Consider the following 21,312-nt stretch of genomic DNA (forward strand, 5'->3'; position numbering starts at 1 on the left):
GTACCGGTTTTATGTGAGAACTCGTCTATTAGGCTCAGAGATGCTGCAAGCTGCCAGAGCTAAGTTTGATAAAATGATTAGCATTGGTATATGTCGCCCTTCAAATAGTTAGTGGTCCGGTTCCCTCCACATGGTAAAAAAATCTGACGGTTCATGGAGATGCTGTGGCGACTATCGAGCTTTCAGCACGAAGACAGTTCTGCATTCGAAGACTGATAGATACAGCATTCGAAGAATTATGGATTTCTCTATGGATCTGTATGGTAAATGCATCTTCTCTACTATAGACTTGAAACACGCTTATCATCAAATACAATTGTCCACTTCTGATATACCAAAAACTGCTATTGTCACTCCTTTCGGACTGTTTGAATTAAATGTCCTCAGTTTCGGGTTGCAAAATGCAACACAAACATTCCTGTGCTATAGAGCAGACGAAATATTGTGAAGACTTCCATTCTGTTTCCCTTATCTAGATGAGGTGTTAATTGCTTCTTCAAATCTTGAAGAGCACATCTCTCATGTGCATGAGGTTTTGAAACGTCTGTGCCAACACGGACTAAAAATCAATATAGACAAATGTGTGTTCGCCTGCAGATCAATCAAGTTTCTCGGACATTCAATCAATACACGAGGCATTAAACCATTACCAGGCAAGGTTGATGGATGCCATTGACCCGAGACCCAAAACCGGCATGGTCAATTTCAACCGTTAATTTTTACCAAAAGTGGTGCCGACACAATTGCCACTGCATCTAGTACTTCGAAATTGTACACATCATGACAAAACACCTATAACGTGGACACCACATTAAAGCTTTCGATGACACAAAACTTGCTGCTAGAAAGGCAGTTTTATTGACGCATCTGAAGCCCTATTCCCCAATCACACTCGTGACAGATGCCAGCAACATAGCTATCGGCTCAGTGGTACAACAATGCATCAATGATAGTGTGCAGCCACTCAGATTTTTTTCCTGCACACTGAGTGATACCAAAAAGTGATACAGTGCTTATGACCGTGAACTCTTGGCCATTTTCACTTCCGATATTTACTAGAAGGTAAACCATTCATGGCTTTCACTGATCATCGGCCGTTGGTATTTGCCTTCAATCAGAAAGCCGACAAGCTTTCTCCTTGACAAATTAATCAACTCAATCTAATTGCTCAGTTTACGACTGATATTCATTTTTAATTGGGTTGCTGTATTTTTGAAATATATGACAACCATATTTTTATGGGCATCTTTTTATCAGCCACCTCGTTGGGCATTTTGTCTGTTGTGGCGTTGTATTTGTATTTGTATATTGAGGGGGAAAAAGCAATGTGGTAGCGGATGCTCTTTTGCGAGCAGATTTGACCTACTTTTTCCTTCTTCCATGAATTACGATCTCATCACCGAAGAACAGAGGAATGACATCGAACTGAAGCAGTTGCTCGACGGTAATATTGCATTTTCATTCACCCTTGAACAGCTGCCTTCCCCTTCTGGGGAGACTCAACTTCTCAACTTTTTCAACATCTCAACTTCTAAACCATTGCCGTATATCCCTAAACAATATCGTTTGCAAGTGTTCAAAATTATTCATCAACCAGTGCATCCGAGTGTTAAATCCACTGTTAAAGTGATCACCGACAGATATGTAGCAGAGCATGTAAAAAGAAATCCAAAATTGGGTCCAAGCGTGCATCACCTCTGTCAGAAGTCAAAAATTCATCATCATATGAACCCTCATATTGGACAGTTTGTATCTCCATCCAGACGATTTAGCCACATGCACATTGGCATAGTGGGATCTCTTCCATTATCAGAAGGTTTCCGATACTGCCTCACATGCATAGATTGCTTTTCCAGATGGTCGATGCCATTCCAATAGCAGATATTACTGCTGAGACTGTTGCTAAGGCTTTCATAAGCATCTGGGTTGCATGGTTTGGAGTACCAGAAGTGATCATTACAAATCAAGGCCAACAATTCCAAAGTGATCTATTCTGATCTCTCTGAAAACTACTGAGGATCGAACAAAATCGTACCCACTCCATACCATCCGGAAGTGAATGGTGTCATTGAAAGGTGGCATCGCGTCCTTAAAGTAGCAATCAAGTGCCATTCCTCAACAGATTGGGTGGGAGTATTGCCAATCGTTCTTCTCAGTCTAAGAGCGGCATACAAACCAGACCTGGAATGCTCCACATCTGAACTGGTATATGGTGAACCACAATCACACTCCCTGGTGCGTTCTTCTCAGGTTCCAACACAGATGTCACTGAGAAACAGTTGCTCACTGAGTTACGACAACACTTTTCGAAAATTCGGACTGTACCAGCATCTCACCATAATAAATCCAAAACATTTATCCATACAGAACATGATCATTCCATGAATGTTTTCCTTTGCAATGATTCTGTCAAGAAGCCGTTACGGTGCCCATATGATGTCCCCCTATGAAGTGGTCGCAAGGCGAAATAACACTACCACCATCAGATGCAAAGGAAGAAACATATATGTGAACATTGCACGAGTGAAACCAGCACAAATTGCCACAGACAGTGACAGTACATTGTGACTCGTTACGGCAGGGTAAGTCATTCCCAAATCGTCTCATTTTGTAAGTGTGTGTATAATTTCAACCTTATATATATATATTCCCCCAGGGCCGGTCTTAGACCTAGTGGCGCCCGGTGCAAAAACAGTAGTCACCGCCCCCCCCCCAGGCTCAAATCCAGAGTGATGTGTCAGAGGAGGCAGTTTTTGCTAGTCATTACTGTCCCGTAAAATACAGGACAGATTCATCCTACCATATTATCAGACTCTAGGCGTGGTGATCGTCCCCATCGCGTCCCCCCCACCTCTTGGTTAGATATTAAGGGACGATGAAGTCGGAAAAGCTTCTAGAATGGGATTACTGCTATTTAACTAGTAAACAAGCATAAAACCCCAACTTGTTTGATTTAATTACGAAATTTAAAAACATTAAAAAAACAAAACGTCACACATTCATGCAGGATACTCATCACAAAGGATCTATCTCCATCATACTTATTTTAATTGAATTTTATGGTAAAATTCATGTAGTGCACGCATCATGTACGGGCAAAGCTGATAATAAAAGGGGTTAAATTAAAGTGAAATTACATATGATTTCTTTCATATTTATAAGACTCATGAACTTCATTTGAAATTATTCCTTTCAGACCCAGTACTAAGAAACAAGGGGCAGACATACACCAGCTAAAGCACCGGGCCTTGCAACTTGGGCAGGCCCGTAACTATTCTGAGGCAACTTGTGCGGTGCCCCGAGCCAAATGGGAGGGGGGACGTGCTTGTAACTCCTCCTTTTTCTGAGCATAACTATTTCAAGGAGACTCCAAGAAAAGACTGCTCCCGAGAAAGCATGCTACGGCTCTGGGAAGGGGCAGGGCTGTCTTAACACCATCATGCAACCCGCTTCACGGGCCAAGTGGTTTTTCTGAGGCCTTACCTAGTAAATTCTAGAAAATTTTAACTAGATCTCATTTTCGTGAGGCCCCTCTACTCTTGAGGCTTCCGGGCCGCTCCCGGGTGGGCACCATGCATTAAGACGGCACTGGGAAGGTGTTGTTTTTTTCACTCTGTAGATTTTTTTTTTAACCTCAGGAACTTCAACTTTAATTTCAACAATAATGCACAATTCTTGAAGTTTGAGCTGAACATCCCTGATGTTAAAAAAAGAATATCTAAAGTGAAAAGAAGCAACGCACACGTTTGTGCATACAGGGTTTAAAAGGATTATGCATAATCACCAGTAAAAGTGATAAATGCTGCAAAATTTATCAAACTTACCGAGACTATTGGTGTTTGTGAGACTTGTACAGAGCGAACTATTCTCAAAAAGGAGTTCGATCGATGGTTCTATTATTTCGAATTTGTTCAGTTAATCTAACTTCCAACTGTTCTTCCTACATCTTTTAATGACAACAAAAGACCACTCACAAACACACACACACACACAATATACTCCTGGAAAATCTCACATTTCTCTCTTTCAGATGTTATCTTTCCATTTCCTAAAAACTTTTAGTTCCAGAACTTCTTTTTTTCTTGTTTCGTGTCGCCAATCCAAATGTTTTCCAATATGTTTTGTATCCAATATGTTTCCCAAATGTTTTCCATTGTGCCTCAAATCGTAATTAATATAGAAGCTTACCTTACAGTTACAGGCAGCTAGATTAAGTTCACACTATGATTCGTATTCCCAAATAATGTATAACATAGTGGAAAAATTACATGTTTTAATAAACTGGCACACTATTTAATTAATAGATCTATTTGGTGAGACATATCATCGCACACGCTCTTACACCTAGTATCTTACCAAGGTGCAAAACAATGCTGTGAAGCATATTTTAGGGACAACAATACCAATGGAATAAAGCAATACATATTTTGCACCTCAAACTGTTTTCTTAATTTCAAAAACAGAATTGGGGGGGGGGGGTCATGATTGTGTGTGGAATATTAGAAAAATCAAATTGAATTTCCAACATGCGTTCCTCATTAGTTTCTTGAAAGGGAAAATATGTCTTTTTAGAGTCCCATTGTGGCCACACCTTACCAAGGCCTCCTAGACAGAGATACTGTCTAGGAGCCAAGCCTCATAGGAGGCTTTACTGTTACTCACATATTTACTGTTACTTACATATCTGGAACAAGATCCGTGAAACTCCGAAAAGATGTTCAGTTGTGTATGTACGGTTTGTCACAATTTTCGACACACACACACATACTTTGCACTCGAGGGCGGATTGAGACAAAATCTCTACCCGAGCGGGACCCATTTTTGGGCCCCCCCCCTGACCTCCCCAATTAGAAAAAAAAACGTTTGTTTCAATTGCTTTGTTTTGATGCGTTCAAAGGAACAGGGATATTTTATGTCATAACACATCATGTCAAATGTTTTTTTTTTGCCCTTTTACCTTGGCGCTCCTTCTAGAGCGAGCAGAAATCATTTTCCAATTTTTTCGCCCTTTTACTTCAGACTTAACGCTCCTCCTAAAGAGGGCACAAATAAGTTTTCCTATTAATTATTTTGCATTTCTACTTTGGATATGACGCCCCTCCTAAAGCGAACAGAAATTATTTTCTGTAATTTCTTTCACCCTTTTATGCCAGATTTGGTGCTCCTACTAGAGGGGGCAGAAATCATTTCTTCTAACTTTTTTTTGCCCTGTCTGCCTCAGACTTGGCGCCCAACAGCGCTCTTACAGCGGGCACAAATAATTTTTCCTAATTTTTTTTGCCCTTTCACTTCGAATTAGATGCCCTTCTATAGCACACCCAATTGTAATACTTCTCACAACACAGGAAAACACTTTGGCTCTCGTTAGTAGAAAAATTGGGTGACCAAGGATGATTCCTCCATTATTTTTTACTGCACAACGAAAGAGGAAAGAAATTGTGTCTCCCCCAAAATCTCCTGCAGGAGTAAACGAAAAGAGCTCGAGAGAGAAAGAGCGTGTATTTTTATCTGACCAAAATATTGCTATGTACTGTACATATATAGGTGCACTGCCAATCGATTCTTTTCTTTTCGAAAAATAACCGTAATATTATATACACACACAAACCTCCAATTTTTTTCTCATCTCAGCCATTTTTCATGTATATTTTATCGTTATTTTTTTAAATAAGTACCTAAAGATATTTTTCTAGTAATGTATATTTAACGCGTTTCGGCACCCCTTCTTATTTCGCGCCCGGTGCATTTTGGTGGATAAAAAATTAAGTTTATCCCAGGGTTCCCTAGGCTAAAATCCTTTCACCCTCCCACCAGGATTGTATTTAGGGGCATCACATCGGGCTTTGGACCAGGGTAGCCGGTGAGTTTGAGCCGCCTCTGCCTGCAATCATGTCCGACATGTTGCATCACTGGATATGGGGCTACCATGATGCTGCAAAAACAGCTGTTTTCTTGGGCCAGTTGTTGGTAAAACTCAGGTTTCATTTTGACTTCTAAAAAGTTTACCTATATTATGTATATAAGCTGACCTTCCTTCTCCCCACTACAAGAACAAATTCCTGAACAAAAAAAAAAAAAAAACTAGGCCTGTATATATACTAGAGCAGTGGTTCTCAACCTTTTTTTGTCCATGGCCCCCTTTCAACCATTTCTCATTCCTGTGGCCCCCTTGCGAACATGAATAATTTTCTACTCCACTTCCTTTCTCCCCCCCCCCCCCCGTTTTCCCATTAGAAGATAATTATTCAAAAATTGTCTGAAGTGTAAATATTTTTTAATTTAGTTTGATTAATTTTTAATTTATGAAAATAACGAAAAAGCAAAATAAACACAATAGAATACAGTAAAAATAGAATAAATCCCTTGGGGTCACAAAGTGTCTGTATCATCGTAATGTTACTTTTTGTGAAGTTTATTGTTTTGTGTTTTTCTCAGTTTGATTTGTATGTTTTATGAGTTGTGTCAGTCCAATTGAAAAAAAAATATTTTTAATCAATGTAAACTCTGCGCTTGAAGACGGCACAATGTCATCAAGTTACTGTACTGGATGAAATTTTTATTATTTCCGAATTAGTTTTTTCGTGTAAAAGATTATGGTTTCATTGAGAAATGTCAGTTGTAGCTTCCAAAATACATACAGCATTCCAATACAGCGTCCAATACAGCATTCTTATAATGATAAAAATTGCAAAAAGTGGTAGCAAGCAGTTTTGTTAATTTTATTCTCTTCGTGCGGATAAAAGTAGTAATGAGGGAGTAGCCACACAAATGAATCACAATTGAAAAGTTCAACCTTTCACTTCATTTTTAACAATAATACATGTATCAAGGATATAGGTTCATGTTGTAGCCCTACTATGAATTTAAAAAAATTAACTAAAATATGTGTGAAATTTTTTTAAATATTTGTTTGAACCATTCATTCCAGAGAAATCATGTACGCAATGACAAAACTGTTCGTGTGAACATAATAATGATTCATTATCAGGATTTCAAGCCCATCGGAAAATATAAATAATCAGATTTTCAAATAAGAAAATTATCAGTTTGTTGACTTCAATTTTGATACGTGAAAATCTGATATTTCCTTGGATGTGTGACAAGCTACCTTCAAGTGGCTTTTTGGTTCATAATGTGACCGCTCTCTCGCAGGCGAATGAAGCAACGTGCTAGGCTTAAACACATGGCAATATTTCACATAACAGTCCGTACTATATTTAATATACAGGGCGCATAGGTAAAGGGGCATATGTCATTTTACTGGCGAACCATTGGTCCTAGAGGCATACTTCCAGTTGGAAAAAGTACCCGAATAATGTGTAGTACTCAGATATTTGATTCATGATGCCAGGGGTACATAGTTATTAAAATAAAAATGTTAACTTTTTATGCAGACACCCTGTGCCCCAAAACCCAATTGGAAAGTTGTTTCCCGGTCTCCCACAAAAAAATTCGACGTGTTTAAGTTCAAATTTTTACTGAGATATTCGAAGAAAGTTGAAAAAAAAAGCATTAAATGAGGGAAAACCATTTTACCCACATTTATTGCTGTTTTTTCCCAAATTTCCTCAATTTTTCGAATTCGCATATCTCGATGAATATAGAAACGTGAAATTATTTTAGTTTGCATCGGGAAAGACAGAGCAACAACTTCTTAATCGGGTTCTTTGGCACACTGGGACAGTATAAAAAGTGTTTTTTTTTATTTTATAGCTATACAACCCCTTACAACATGAGTGACATATCTGAGTTGGACACATGATTTGGATACTTTTTCTAGTTGGGTATGTCTCTAAGATTAATGGCTCACCAGTAAAGTGTCATACGCCCTGTTACACATGCATCCCCCAAATACACGTAAAAAAAATAGCTTGAGACGAAACACAGGCAACTCTAATTTTAACAAATACCATTATAATGGGAAAAATATAATTTCAGCGAAAACTTTTCTAATCCCTCGGATAGGTTTACATAGGAACAATATAAAAATCTGGAATTCCTTTGTAACGAAATTTCGTTATTACAAAGTGATTTCTCGGGTCGATTGGAGTTCCGGTCTAATGGGGTTTGACCACAGCGTATTAATAAAGGGTCTTTAATATGCTTTGGGTTTCACTGTATTTCCCGCCAAAAAAAATCTGACATTTTTGCAGTAAAGTAATTGAACTTCGGCCATTTGATCTGAAAACAGTCCTTTTTATAATGATTATGTCCTTTTAACTTTTATAAATTTAGGAAGGAAACAAAAGGAAGGGTGGGGAGAAAAAGAAAAATGGGCAAGAGAGATGGGCTCGGTTGTGCGTAAATGCCTTGAAATTCCACTTGTGCGCAAGGGGATTCGTGCCTCACTCTCAGTTTTATGACAAAATTTCACATTTATGAGACGTATGACTACGGGCACGATTAATCTCTATATATATAGCTCTTTCAATATTAAAATATTTCATTTATACGAAGCACAATTTCAATTATTTGACATTTTCATTTTGATTCGAACTCCAAATCTTTGGCATTTAGACATCATTTCCAACTATCAAATCCAAGCAGTTTTTGCAGATTGTGAAAACGCGTCGCTGAATTGGTTTTGCATGCGTGTTATCAACACTAAAAACTATAAATTTTAGGTTGACAAATACAAAGAGACGCATTGAGAGGGTTATGGACATTTCAAAGTGAAGACTTACGTGAGAATTTATTGCACTTTTTTTTAGAAATCAGCAGATGCAGTGAGTCTCTAATCAACGGATTTAAATTGCTTTAAAGGTAGTCATACTCCTTTTTAGAATTTTTTTTCTAATGTCCACAACATTGTTCTTGCAGGATAGGAAAATTGCATTGAAATTATTTGGGATGCTGCAGGCCAGTTAAAAGGAAGCATTACAGTATCGATTAAAAAAACTTTAAAGATGTGGTGTCAATCTTAGAGGAAGTTCCAATACAGGGGCGGCTCGAGCTTACATGCCGCCCGGGTGCGAAGCCTCATGTGCCGCCCCTACTGGCGACCCTGCCAGGAGGCTGATAGGGCTTCGGTGAAGGGCACCTGGAGATTAACCTGATTTTTTTCAGAAGAAAATCGCACATAATTGTTTACAGTGCAAAATGCGTGCAGGCCATGCAACCCATTGCGGCCACACGGGGCATCGCTTAAGAGGATGCTAAATCCGGGGTGAATGGGTAAAAAAAAAAATTCCATTGGCCAAAAAAAAACCTAACTATCGGCTCTGGAGGGGTGCAAAATCTGAAATGAAGGGCCGAAAAAATGTTTTGTTAGGAATTGTTTGGATAAATTGTGTGGGTGGGGCATGACCTTCTAAGGGTAGGGCTGACAGGGCTGCAGCTTGAGGCCCGGGACAAAATCCTTATAACTTTTCTTTTTTCACTATAAATTAACTGTAGAAGGGGTTTCGTAGAAAATCGGGCATGGGCCCCACGAAAGATTCCCTGACGCAGGAGGTAGGGGCTATGGAGGGAGCAACAGGTAGGAGGCGCAAAAAATAAGTTTCACACGGGTACGGATTTTGTCTCAAGCCGCCCAGATAGCTTACATTCTTGTTTCTGGTATTACGATCAGATGCCTTGTCTATTTTCTCAACGTTTCCGTTGTCGAGGTATAGTATGACTCAAAAGCGTGATGTCGTGAATTTTTACTGTGTTAAATTTTGTTGTCTTAAGTAAAGTCTACGCTGCCGCCCCTTACAACCTGCTGCCCGGGTGCGCCGCACCCCTCGCACAAACTGCCCCTGTCCCAATACATTATCACAGCAATGTAGTTTTAAAAAATTAAATTTTTCGCGGGTATTTTTCCTCATGTATGATTTGGTCTCTTAGAGTTCATTATAACTGAATTCGACTTTATTTCTTTTCAGCAGAGGTAATGGATTGGCACCCCCTTTCAAAATTCATAAAAAATACCCCAGAGCAATCATTCGCTCTATTCGATTTTTATAAATATATTCCCCATCAGACCACTCAGTGCTGGCTGAAGATAGCTTTGTTCTAAACTACATGGCTATCCCTCTGCAATTGCATGAAAACGATGGGTTTTTTTACAATTCAGCTTTCATTTTTCACCCATCTACTTCTTGGATTACATTTACTACCAGCACTCAAAAGAATGTCAATGAATGATCAATAAATCTTTGTCTGTTTTCTTTATGGCAACCCTCTTTTAATGAAAAGTCTGAACACACAATTTTCTGTCTTTACAGTTACTCCATTTTGCTTAAACCTCTTCTATAGTTTGTGTCAGGGCCTACTATCACCCCCTAGTCGTAAAACCACTGAGATTACATGAACAACTTATTTTATTTTCTTCCTCATGTTAATGTTACTTGGATGGAGAAAAGTTACGAAAAAGATATTCTATGCATTTTGTTTGAAATTAAATTTTTTTAGTCAGAGTGACTAAAAAAAATTTAATGTCACAAATTTCTTCGTGGCCCCCCGTATCAGTAGCCATGGCTCTCCCTTTTGCAAGATTTTCATCCGTGGCCCCCCTGGGGCCATATGGCCCCTGGTTGAGAACCACTGTACTAGAGTATACAGTGGCATCAAAGCCAGAGGTACTGTGGAATTTGTAGAATGTGTCCACACACACTTGTGTGTGTGCAATTCATTTGAACATCAAAATTTCCTACTTGAAACTCGCAATGAGCACCCACAGATTTGAAACACTTCCAATACCCCTGCAAGTGCATACAGTCTGCCCTCTGTATTCGCGGATTTCATATTCTTTACCATACTTTAGCCATTGCCCCTGTCGAGGAGTGGGACCGTGTAGAAAGTTATGATACTCTAATAAATTAACTGAAATGAAAAAGAAACAGCTAACAGACATTATAATATTCCTTCAGAAAATATCGCCGAGATCAGTGGACACTCCCTTCTACCTCTGCCACAATAAGGATGACTGTACAACATCTGTGTCCTCTTTGCTCGTTTCACTTCAATTTTGAGCAGAGCAGAAAAAAATTTGCATGCGAGTAGAAATTTTCATTTGTGAGAGTTTGAAACAGCCGGAAGCTTTTATTATTATACAAATTTAATTGTAACTGTAAAAGTTTAATATCTTCACAGTTTTTTCTCCATCTATAGTGTAAAACCTGTCAAAAAATTTAGTTCTCGAAACATGAAGGGTTTATCATGTTTTTTTTTTTCAGCACACAATAATTCTTCCGATTGCCTTCATCAACATGAGGCTGTTAAGACATCGTTATTCAAGGAGATCAGATGGTCTTACTCTGTCAGTGCTGTTCGGAATCATGTATCTTTCCATGTAAGACGTTCATGAAGCACTAATCTACCTGGGTTAGAAGATTCTGGACTGAAGATCTGTGGCCCAGGTCAATCGCAACCAAATTTCATAGATATTCTCAGAAAAAACAGGAGCAGAGTCGATGAAATCATCTCTGCTGTCTGAAGATGAAACTGGGGGTAGAGTGTTTTAGTATTTGAAGAACTAGCCCAACTCCACCCTTTGTCATCTCTGGATAGCAGAGAATATCTGATCAGCCCCACTCTCCTCTCCACTGAGAATTTATACTGCATACGTGGACAAAAACGTTTGGTTGTAATTGATGTGAACCTTAGCAAAGCAAAAAGATGATTAAATGATTCTGACCCAGAATCATTTAATCAACTTTTTTGCTTTGCTAAGGTTCTTAATCAGTCATGAAAGTCCATATTCTTCTAGTTACAGTAAAACCTTCTTAATGGACACCCCTCAGATGCGGTCACTCCTCTTTTACGGCCAAATAATATTTCCCCTTATATAATAAAAGCATGCATTTCAAAACCCTAATTAATAGCCACCCCTTACAGGCAATTCTTTTGTTCCACCGGTAACTGCAAAAGAGGTTTTACTGTATCTATCTATTTGTATATGTGTGTGTATACATAGGGCCACTTTTTCGTTGATTTTGAGGTGACTTTTTTTCAGGAACACTAATCATTTTGCTCATTTGCATGTAACCAACTTTGTGAATTCATCTACAAACAGTTTCTCTCAAAATATTCAATTCTGTTTTATGTTTTACTAGCTGATACCCGGCGACGTTGCCCACCCCGTAAAAAATTTGTATATGTATAGCTTATTAATTATTTCTTAATCAAAAACATTTCTGCATCAAGTAAGAAAAAATTACTTTCATTTTTAAATATTTTAATTAAAATCTTCAGGCAATTGCTTGTGGGTACACAATATTTTTTCTTTTTCCATCTGTTGTGTAGATGTACAAATTTTTGCTATTACCAACACGCGAACAGGTGACGAAAAGGTGTCCGTGTGAAAAACAGGGCTCAAGTAAGTTGATACCTGCCACTGCTAACGACTGGCCTTGTGCTTTGTTGATTGTCATGGCAAAAGCTAAAGGAATCGGGAACTGTAATCGCTTGAAAGTGAATGGCATTTCTTCATCGGTGGTAATTGGGATACGTGGAATGAAGACATCTTTTTCTTTGTAACATCCAGTTAGAATCGAAGAGAAAGATTAAGAAATTTCTTAAAAGCATTATAGGTGCTCCGACTTTGAGGGTCAAATTGTGTGGTGGCACTCCCGGAATATCCAAAGGAGTTCAGAAATTCTGCAGGATACAGAACTAAATGTCTGCGCCGTGTTTATGACAGTGTCAACCGATTTGTAAGATGTGGAGTCTCCTGGAATAATTTTTAGGATTTTTTCTTTGATCTTGTTCACACTGTCGTTTTTCGGTGCCAGAATCGCTCTCAGAAAGCCACTCATGGTTTTGGTCATTTTGTTGAATGTTTGGGAAGATTTTGTCTGCAAATTCTTGAACTGAGTTTAACAACTGCAAAATCCATTTGGGAACATAATCGGTCCAGTGCTTGGGTCTACTGGTTGTTCAACTGATGTGAAAATGATAGCAGTGCTGAATCATTTTGCATTTGAACTCGCATGTTGGTGGGTAATGATAATTTTTTTACTTCGTGCCAGAGTGTTGATGATTTGAGGCAAGCATTGAGTTCATCAGTTGGCGTTGAACATTTCTATTCCCAGTTTTGTCAGCGTAGTTGTTGTTCTCTGTTGTTAGCGACGTCATACGTCCAGCTTGTGGAGCGAATATTATTCAAACGCCTTTTGCGCATTTTTTAAATTGAAACTATATCTCTACGATGGGCGGTTGATGAGATAAAGGCCGCATTAGCACTTACAGGCCACCCTGTATATAGGCTAGCTGAAATACCCGGCGCTCTCCCCGGGTTTTCTTCAATTACTGGTAGGATTGGAAAAGTGACAAACCGTTATAAAGGAATAAACTGTTATAATAACAGAATTGAAGGTTTGACAAACCCCATTGTAAAGGCATATACTCACGTCTGAAACGCATTGTTGGGAACCACGGTAACCAAAGTAAACGTTCCGAAAGTGATTGTTGAGGCCCCAAAACCATTGTTGCCCGGCAGTTTTTCGCCCATTTCGGGCATTTGCCCAGCTCTGACAAACTTTTAAAGTAGCCTACGGTTCAATCCCGGACCTGTTTGGTATATATGCAAAATCTGGCGACGATCGGTCTAAAACTGTAGATTTGTATAAAGAGCATACATACATACTTTCACATTTATATATAAGATTTCACCAGCAGAGTGTTTTTATTGTAGAGCCAGTCTTCGTATTTTTGTCTCTTCATGTTAACTGGTCACTCTGGGTCTTCCACACAGGATGCTTTATAATGCTCACCACGTGCTAGCACTCTATAGATGCCTCACTTAAATTGATTTAATTCAATAAAAATTTGAGAAACATTTACTTTGTCACCTTAGTACCCATATTCAGAATACTTCCTTGTTTGAGGACTGGGTGAATTTTGACATGGTGCATGACTCACAAAAACATTCTGGGTTCATGTAGTAACAATGAGAAACACCCCTTTGTGATGTAAAATCTATGTGTCACATTGAAATTTGCATAAATTTGATTCTGTGCCAACACTTTTGAGGCACCTAAAATTCAATTTTTTAATTTTGTTTTCTTTGAAGTTTTACTTTCCATGAAACCTTTCACCTCCTATATTCTAGAATACGTAATTTCTGATCTTTGATAAAATTATTAACAAAATCTATCAGTTATTGAGAAATTGAATTTTCTGGATGTTAATGTGCCAAAACTGATATTTGGAAAAAGTGATTTGCCTCCTCCGGGAATCGAACCTGGGTCCCCTTGCATACCAGGCAAGTGCGCTAACCAATACACCAGAGACACACTTTCAATTCCTTATAACACGCATTAGTAGCGTGAAGCGCTGAGTGGAGACAGAGCAGCCTCCCTTAACTACAGCAATTTTCGCCCCGGTTGGCATTTTGTACCCGGGTTCCTGTTGCATAACCCGGGTTCGTTTCCCGGAGGAGGCAAATCACTTTTCTTTCCAAATATCAGTTTCGGCATTAACATCCAGAAAATTCAATTTCTCAGTATATTTCAGGCCAAAAAAATATCATCTCTTCATCTATCAGTTGTTTTTAATTTTATTAAAGAATATACTCTGTGCACCTATAGACTTTAGTGGCACACTGTAGTTACGAAGATCGATTCCTTTCAAGAGCAAAGTTTAGCCCTTACCTGTAACTGTTATGAGCATGAAGTAAATGTTAGATGTCTGAAATTATAACAATTTTCCTGTCTTTTCAGTGCTTTATTTCAGGGTCATACACAGGGATATTTCCCTTATAGTATTATTGGTGATCTTAATTATGGCACTCGAAGTCTGTTTTTCGTAGGCTGCATAGGACTTATTTGTTTGTTTTACTTGATTGGATGTTAATGTGCCAAAACTGATATTTGGAAAAAGTGATTTGCCTCCTCCGGGAATCGAACCTGGGTCCCCTTGCATACCAGGCAAGTGCGCTAACCAATACACCAGAGACACACTTTCAATTCCTTATAACACGCATTAGTAGCGTGAAGCGCTGAGTGGAGACAGAGCAGCCTCCCTTAACTACAGCAATTTTCGCCCCGGTTGGCATTTTGTACCCGGGTTCCTGTTGCATAACCCGGGTTCGTTTCCCGGAGGAGGCAAATCACTTTTCTTTCCAAATATCAGTTTCGGCATTAACATCCAGAAAATTCAATTTCTCAGTATATTTCAGGCCAAAAAAATATCATCTCTTCATCTATCAGTTGTTTTTAATTTTATTAAAGAATATACTCTGTGCACCTATAGACTTTAGTGGCACACTGTAGTTACGAAGATCGATTCCTTTCAAGAGCAAAGTTTAGCCCTTACCTGTAACTGTTATGAGCATGAAGTAAATGTTAGATGTCTGAAATTATAACAATTTTCCTGTCTTTTCAGTGCTTTATTTCAGGGTCATACACAGGGATATTTCCCTTATAGTATTATTGGTGATCTTAATTATGGCACTCGAAGTCTGTTTTTCGTAGGCTGCATAGGACTTATTTGTTTGTTTTACTTGATTGGCGAGAGAATAAACATCTGCATGTGGGGTAAGTTAACAATATTTATAAGTTGATACATAACTTTCAGGATATCTCGTGCTGAGATGGCGCAAAAGTAGATTCAATGAATAGGCGAAGACAATCTTCCTCCCCCCCCCCTATACATACCCTCTGTGATCATTTTACCACACCTAATTTCTTAAAATCAATTTATGAAAATATCTCAGATAACGAGAAACTTTATTAATTAAGGCTTTGATAATTAGGGTCCAACTTTTCTTTTTTTTTAGCTCTGCTCTCTGTTTGCCATCAAAAGAATTTAAAAATCAGAATGACAAATCCCATCAAAAACATTTCATGTAAAAATTGAAGCCAAGTCTAATGCTGTTATTAACTGTGACACTTCGATTCACAAATCAGCCCAAGTCTGTACACCTTTAGTTGAAGAACATTTTGGGACTTGGCAATTATGCAGCACGAGAATGTGTTGGTCGTGGTTACATTTTATTATTCACGCCATTAATCAAATTCCATCAAATACTGTTTATGTAAGGATATCTGTACTTTTAGCGTTGACTTAATTTTACATAACATAGTAAGATGTAATATGCGCTATGTAATTGCCAAGTCCCAAAATGTTCTTCAACTAAAGGTGTACAGACTTGGGGTGATTTGTGAATCGAAGTGTCACAGTTAATCACAGCATCAGACTTGGCTCTAAATCAAATATCACAACTTTTAACGGCTACATAATCTCGAGACTTGGCTTCAGTTTTTACATGAAATGTTTTTGATGGGATTTTACTTCTTTTTGTAAGTATCTTAGTCCTCTTTTTTGATGTTACATACTTTTTGGACACCATTTTATTTATTTTTTAAATTATATTTCGTACATTGTTTCATCATACAATATAAAAAAAAAACACGAGTTGAAAAGCCTTTTCACTATGGTGACTGCATGATCCGCATTTTAAAGGATATTCAAATAATTTTTCTGTCCCTACCCTACTTTTAAAAATGTGTTCAGGTTTTTCCAGAGGCGCATTTCTGGTTTTGCTGCCTGTTTGGCTACACAAATTTTGCCGCCCTTCTCCCATTCTAGTCTAATTTTCTTGACTACTCTTCCCTCGAATTCTCCACCCTGTCGGATAACCCGCTTACCGCCACCCCCGCTCCTGCAAGTACAACTGTGTCTCTAAGTCACTCCTTTGGTCATTCCCACGCTAACACACTCTCCCTCTCAGCCACACTTTTAGTCATTCACATGCTTGCACATTATTTTGGTCACTCACGTGCTTGCACATTGTTTTGGTCACTCATATGCTTTTGCACTGTTTTGATTACTCATATGCTTACGCCTGTTTTGGTCACTCACATGCTCTAGGTCACTCTTTCGGTTGGTCACTGACATGGTTCTTTGCATTATGGGTCACTCTTTTGATCATTTATACTTTTACACATGCTCTATATCATTTTTTTTGGACATTCACATGCTTTCACTCTCTAAGTCACTCGTTTGATCATTTATATGTTTACACATGCTCTAGATCACTCTTTTGGTCATTCACATGCTTTCACAATCTCTAGGTCAGTGTTTCTCAATCGCTGGATCGTGGACCAGTACCGGGTACTAGTCATACCGAGCCGTAAGTGATTCACGGTTTCAATTTTCTCATTAATTTCTTGTTAGTTGTGTGTGTGAATGGCCGAACTTTTCACTTACACAAAAGAGATATACCGGGCTGCGGGCTTCCAAAAATTGAAAACCACTGCTCTGGGTCACGCTTTTAGTCATTCACATGCTTGCTTATGCTCTAGGTCAATCACTGACCAGGTCCTTTGCTCTGTAGGTCATTTTTTTGGTCATTCATATGCTTGCTCAAGCTCCAAGTTACTCTTGCTCACTCACATGCTCGCAAACTCTCTAGGTCACTTTTTTTGGTCGCTCACTGATCTAGTCCTTCGTTGTCTGGGCAGATGTGGATTTATTGAGAGTTATACAAATTTTACCGCCCTTCTCCTATTCTACTAATTTTCTTGGACACTCATTCCTCAAATTTGCCACTCCTCTGAATTTTCTGCCCTGGGCTATAGCCCGCCTGTAAATATGCAACTGACATTTTTCATAGTAGCTCAGTTGAATTGGTAATATTTACTAAAAGTCATTGGACAAAGATAATATGCATAACTTATTATTATGATGACTGTTACAAAAAAATTTGTGTATGTTCATCTCATATTTTTGTCGTGCATAACAAATATATACATTTTAACATTTTACAGGCCAAATTCAAGTTTGTTTTCATTATTTTTACCCTTCTAATCCCCCTTCTTTAGAGAAATCATCCAAGAAATTCATAAGGAAAAAATATTTCCTGTATGTTTTTTTGGATTCGTCTTTGTCCATGAACCATAAAAAAATTTTTCAATCGGAAATAGGTGATTTTAGGAAAATATATCAATCATAACAGTGTAATGAATAAAATTTTTGTTTTCAAAATTAACACCGAATTTATATATTGACACAGCTCTAAACCAACGCCACTGTCGATATATGTAGAAACCATTTTTTCCGGTCTTCGGCAAATTTTGAACAATTTCAACTATATTTCGCAATCTTGCAATCATTTGGCATTGTTTTTGGTGACAATTGGTAATATCCCAAATTTTCCCGTATTTCCAATCCTGAGAGGAATTTTCCGGATTTTTTAATTTTTTCTTGCTTTGTATCCTGAACACTATTTTCATACCAAATGTCATGTTTCTAGGGCTGCTAGAAGTGCCTGAGAGTGATGATTGGTGAATGAGTCAGTGTCAAAATAACGAAACTTTGAGTTCAAATTTCTCAAGAACTAAAATTAAGATTTAATTGAATTTGTAAAATGCTCTAGATATGACAAGTTTCAAGTCTCTGGGCAGCTTCAATGTGGAGATATGAAGGTCTCAAAAGTGCCAAAGTTGCTTCCAGAAAAGGATGTTATGGCCGTGCTTGTTTTCCTCGACTTGGCGGGGGCACTGCGATGCCCACCAGATATACATTTTTAATTACACACTTATTATTTTTTTAGGCGTTGACGAACCCGAAGTCTTTGAAGATACCAGTGATTCATTCTCACACGATCAAGGTGATGACCTATCCGCTTCTGCTCTGCCATCGCATATAGAAATGACGGAAGTAACTGTCGAGAGTCATCCTCACGTTAGTTCTAAAAATGCTCACGGAACCGAAAAAGCAGAGTATAAACATGTTATTGTTTGACCCACTCTACCCAAGGACCTGTTGTTATGATTAAAATCACTGTCCTGGTTGTATCATGGTATTTATGGGTGGTAAATTGAGTTATTGCGGCACTTATTTATTCGAGTGTATGAAACCAAGCTAATGACACCATTTTACACGATCTCTATTCATTTTATTTATTTTATTGGTTTCACATACTGTTGTGCTTCTCTCATGTATTCGTCTGAAAAATTGCCAAAAATGCTTAAAAAAACTTTCATACAAAGAAAACCAAAGTATATCCATGCTTTATCAGTATTATATTTTTAATACAAATGTTTATATTTTTGCTACTAAGTACGTGTTGAATGTTTCTAATTTATAATGATTCACTTTACAATTTTGTGCTTCCTAGTCTTATATACTAATGTTGTGTATCTTACAATCGGAGCTAAATGTTTTAATATTATATTATTGAATATTAGCCTAAATACAATAATAATAATATGTCAACCTATGTTACACCTCATTAACATTGTCTCGTCCTAAATGTTTTTTCTCAATTAGACACTTTTAGATAACCTTGAAGGAGGCTTTTGATTGCATGGTCTTCAAATAAAATGTTTCCCAGCGAGAGTCACAAATATCAGAAAATAAATATGAATATACAAGAAAGAGTAAAGAAAATCTGCAAATTTACCTCCTTATTACCTCCGCATTACCATAGGAAACGTTTACCTTGACTTGGTTAGGGCATACGTGCTCAACCCATGACCTGTGAGCAAATGTGGCCCATGATCTCAAAACCTAATTTTGTTGAAATAAACAAAGTGGTACATTCTCGAATCACCAAAGTGATCTGTGATGCAGTTCCACAACATTTGAGTGGCCCATCATATTTGTAGACCACTCAAATGGCTCATGGCACATTCCCAGATCATAAGTGACCCATGACATATTTACAGATCACAGCAGCACAGTTCCAGAGCATTTTAGCTGCCTGTGGTGCAGTTTTAGATCCTTTAAGTGGTTTGCGTCACATTTGCAAATCACTTGACAGACCTGCAGTACGAATCTAGATCACTCAGACAGCTCACAGCACATTTGAAGATCACTTAAGTGGCCCACAGTGCTGTTCCAAATCACTTAATTTTCTAGCTCACACTACGTTTTCAAATCAATGAAGTGGCCCACTCTCCCTCTCCTAAAGGTGTTCATCTTCCTCTAACCCAAGAGTGTTCAACCCTTGGGTTAGAGGAACATGATCTGACTGGGACTCGTATGCTTGGAATGTTGCATCCTTCGAGGGACAGTAAATGGCCGACAGGGTGTATTCCAGGAAACAAATCTTGAAACTACGTAACTGCTCATGCAGTGAACTTCTTAGGCCCTGGACACATTAAAGGGATACAACCTCACACAACACAGATTGGTTAAAAACCTGAAATCAATACCAGTTTCATGTTTTTAACCAATTTGTGTTGACGTCAAGGTCATATCGCTCCAGTGAGTGATATAATATATCAGTAAGTGATAATAAATATCAGTAAGTGATATAATATACACAGTCGAGTCACATCACCACAGTAACTACCAGCTTATGTCCAGATTGTCGCTGTGCAGTCGTTTGGGCGTTGGTTCCAAACTTCAAGGCGTGAATATGAGCCGATCTTCCAGTTAAAAAAGTCTCGCCACAGAGAGCAACAGGCTTACAATGGTGCAAATCTTAACATGGCCACACACATTCCACACAACTAATTTGTTAGAAGTTCCACAGAGGAATATGAACGAGGTGCATGTGTGATTTAGTAATAGTCCTTTGGATATTGTCATGAACTAGCATGGCAAGGATCCAGATTTAAACCCTGTTGCTAGTACAGTGGTGGTCAATTGAAGTTGGTTCAGTCGAATCCGTGGACTTGACGGGAGCCTTCATGGTGGTAGACGAGCATCTTACCCCTACAAAATACATCAGCACGAGTAGTTAATGACAGAGAGCTTTCCTAATTATTTTTTGTAATATTTTTTTTGGAACCAGATTAGAATATAAAACATTTTGTGAGGCACTTTAATGGTGCAATAAAGAGTTCTGCAATGTACCTATGACGCTATGTATCTCCAAAAATTTTGTGCTGTTCCGGTTGATTTCATTGCAGTGGAAAAATATCTTTGTGATGATTGATATAGATATACACATAATATTTATTTTATAGATAAATTTACAAGAAATGTATTTATTTTCGTACCATAAGCATTATCTCAAGTGAAATGCAGTCAATGCTTATTATAATGACAACCCCCCCCCCCCCCAACAATTTTGTTGAAAACAGACATTATATCCAAAAAAGAAAAGATATAGAATATTTATTATAAGAAAACATTCTACCTTACCAGTCATTAGAATGGAATGGTCACCATAATGCATTTTCGTGAAAACAAGCATAGACTGTATTACATATTTTGGGGAGGGGAGGGTCTATTTCGAAGAGTGATAAATTATTGGATATATATATTGATAAGTCTTACTCAAATTTTATATGTGATGCAATGTTTCATTAAAATATAGATATATATATTGATAGTATATTTGTTACTTGATTGGTATATTTGCGACTTATGAATTTATGGATTGTCACAAATCTTTACGGCAGTGGTTCTCAAACTATAGACACCCTTGGC

The 21,312-nt window shown here is 38.1% G+C and overlaps 1 protein-coding gene across 1 annotated transcript in view; it reads left to right on the top strand.

Moving 5' to 3' along the window:
- Nucleotides 1–20,974, top strand: part of LOC149081173 (androgen-induced gene 1 protein-like) — a 50,839-nt gene extending 29,865 nt beyond the window's left edge. Inside the window, exons 5-7 of the mRNA XM_089237956.1 lie at nucleotides 11,160–11,275; nucleotides 15,310–15,461; nucleotides 18,482–20,974. Coding sequence (XP_089094082.1) covers nucleotides 11,160–11,275; nucleotides 15,310–15,461; nucleotides 18,482–18,672 — 459 coding nt within the window. The 3' untranslated portion in view covers nucleotides 18,673–20,974. The remainder of the gene's footprint in view (nucleotides 1–11,159; nucleotides 11,276–15,309; nucleotides 15,462–18,481) is intronic.
- The last annotated feature ends 338 nt before the right edge of the window (nucleotides 20,975–21,312 follow it).

The sequence above is a fragment of the Pholcus phalangioides genome, unplaced genomic scaffold (assembly GCF_987345545.1).
Source record: "Pholcus phalangioides strain wild (caught in Gottingen) unplaced genomic scaffold, Ppha-v1.0 ptg000010l_1, whole genome shotgun sequence".
NCBI classification, from domain to species: Eukaryota; Metazoa; Arthropoda; class Arachnida; order Araneae; family Pholcidae; genus Pholcus; species Pholcus phalangioides.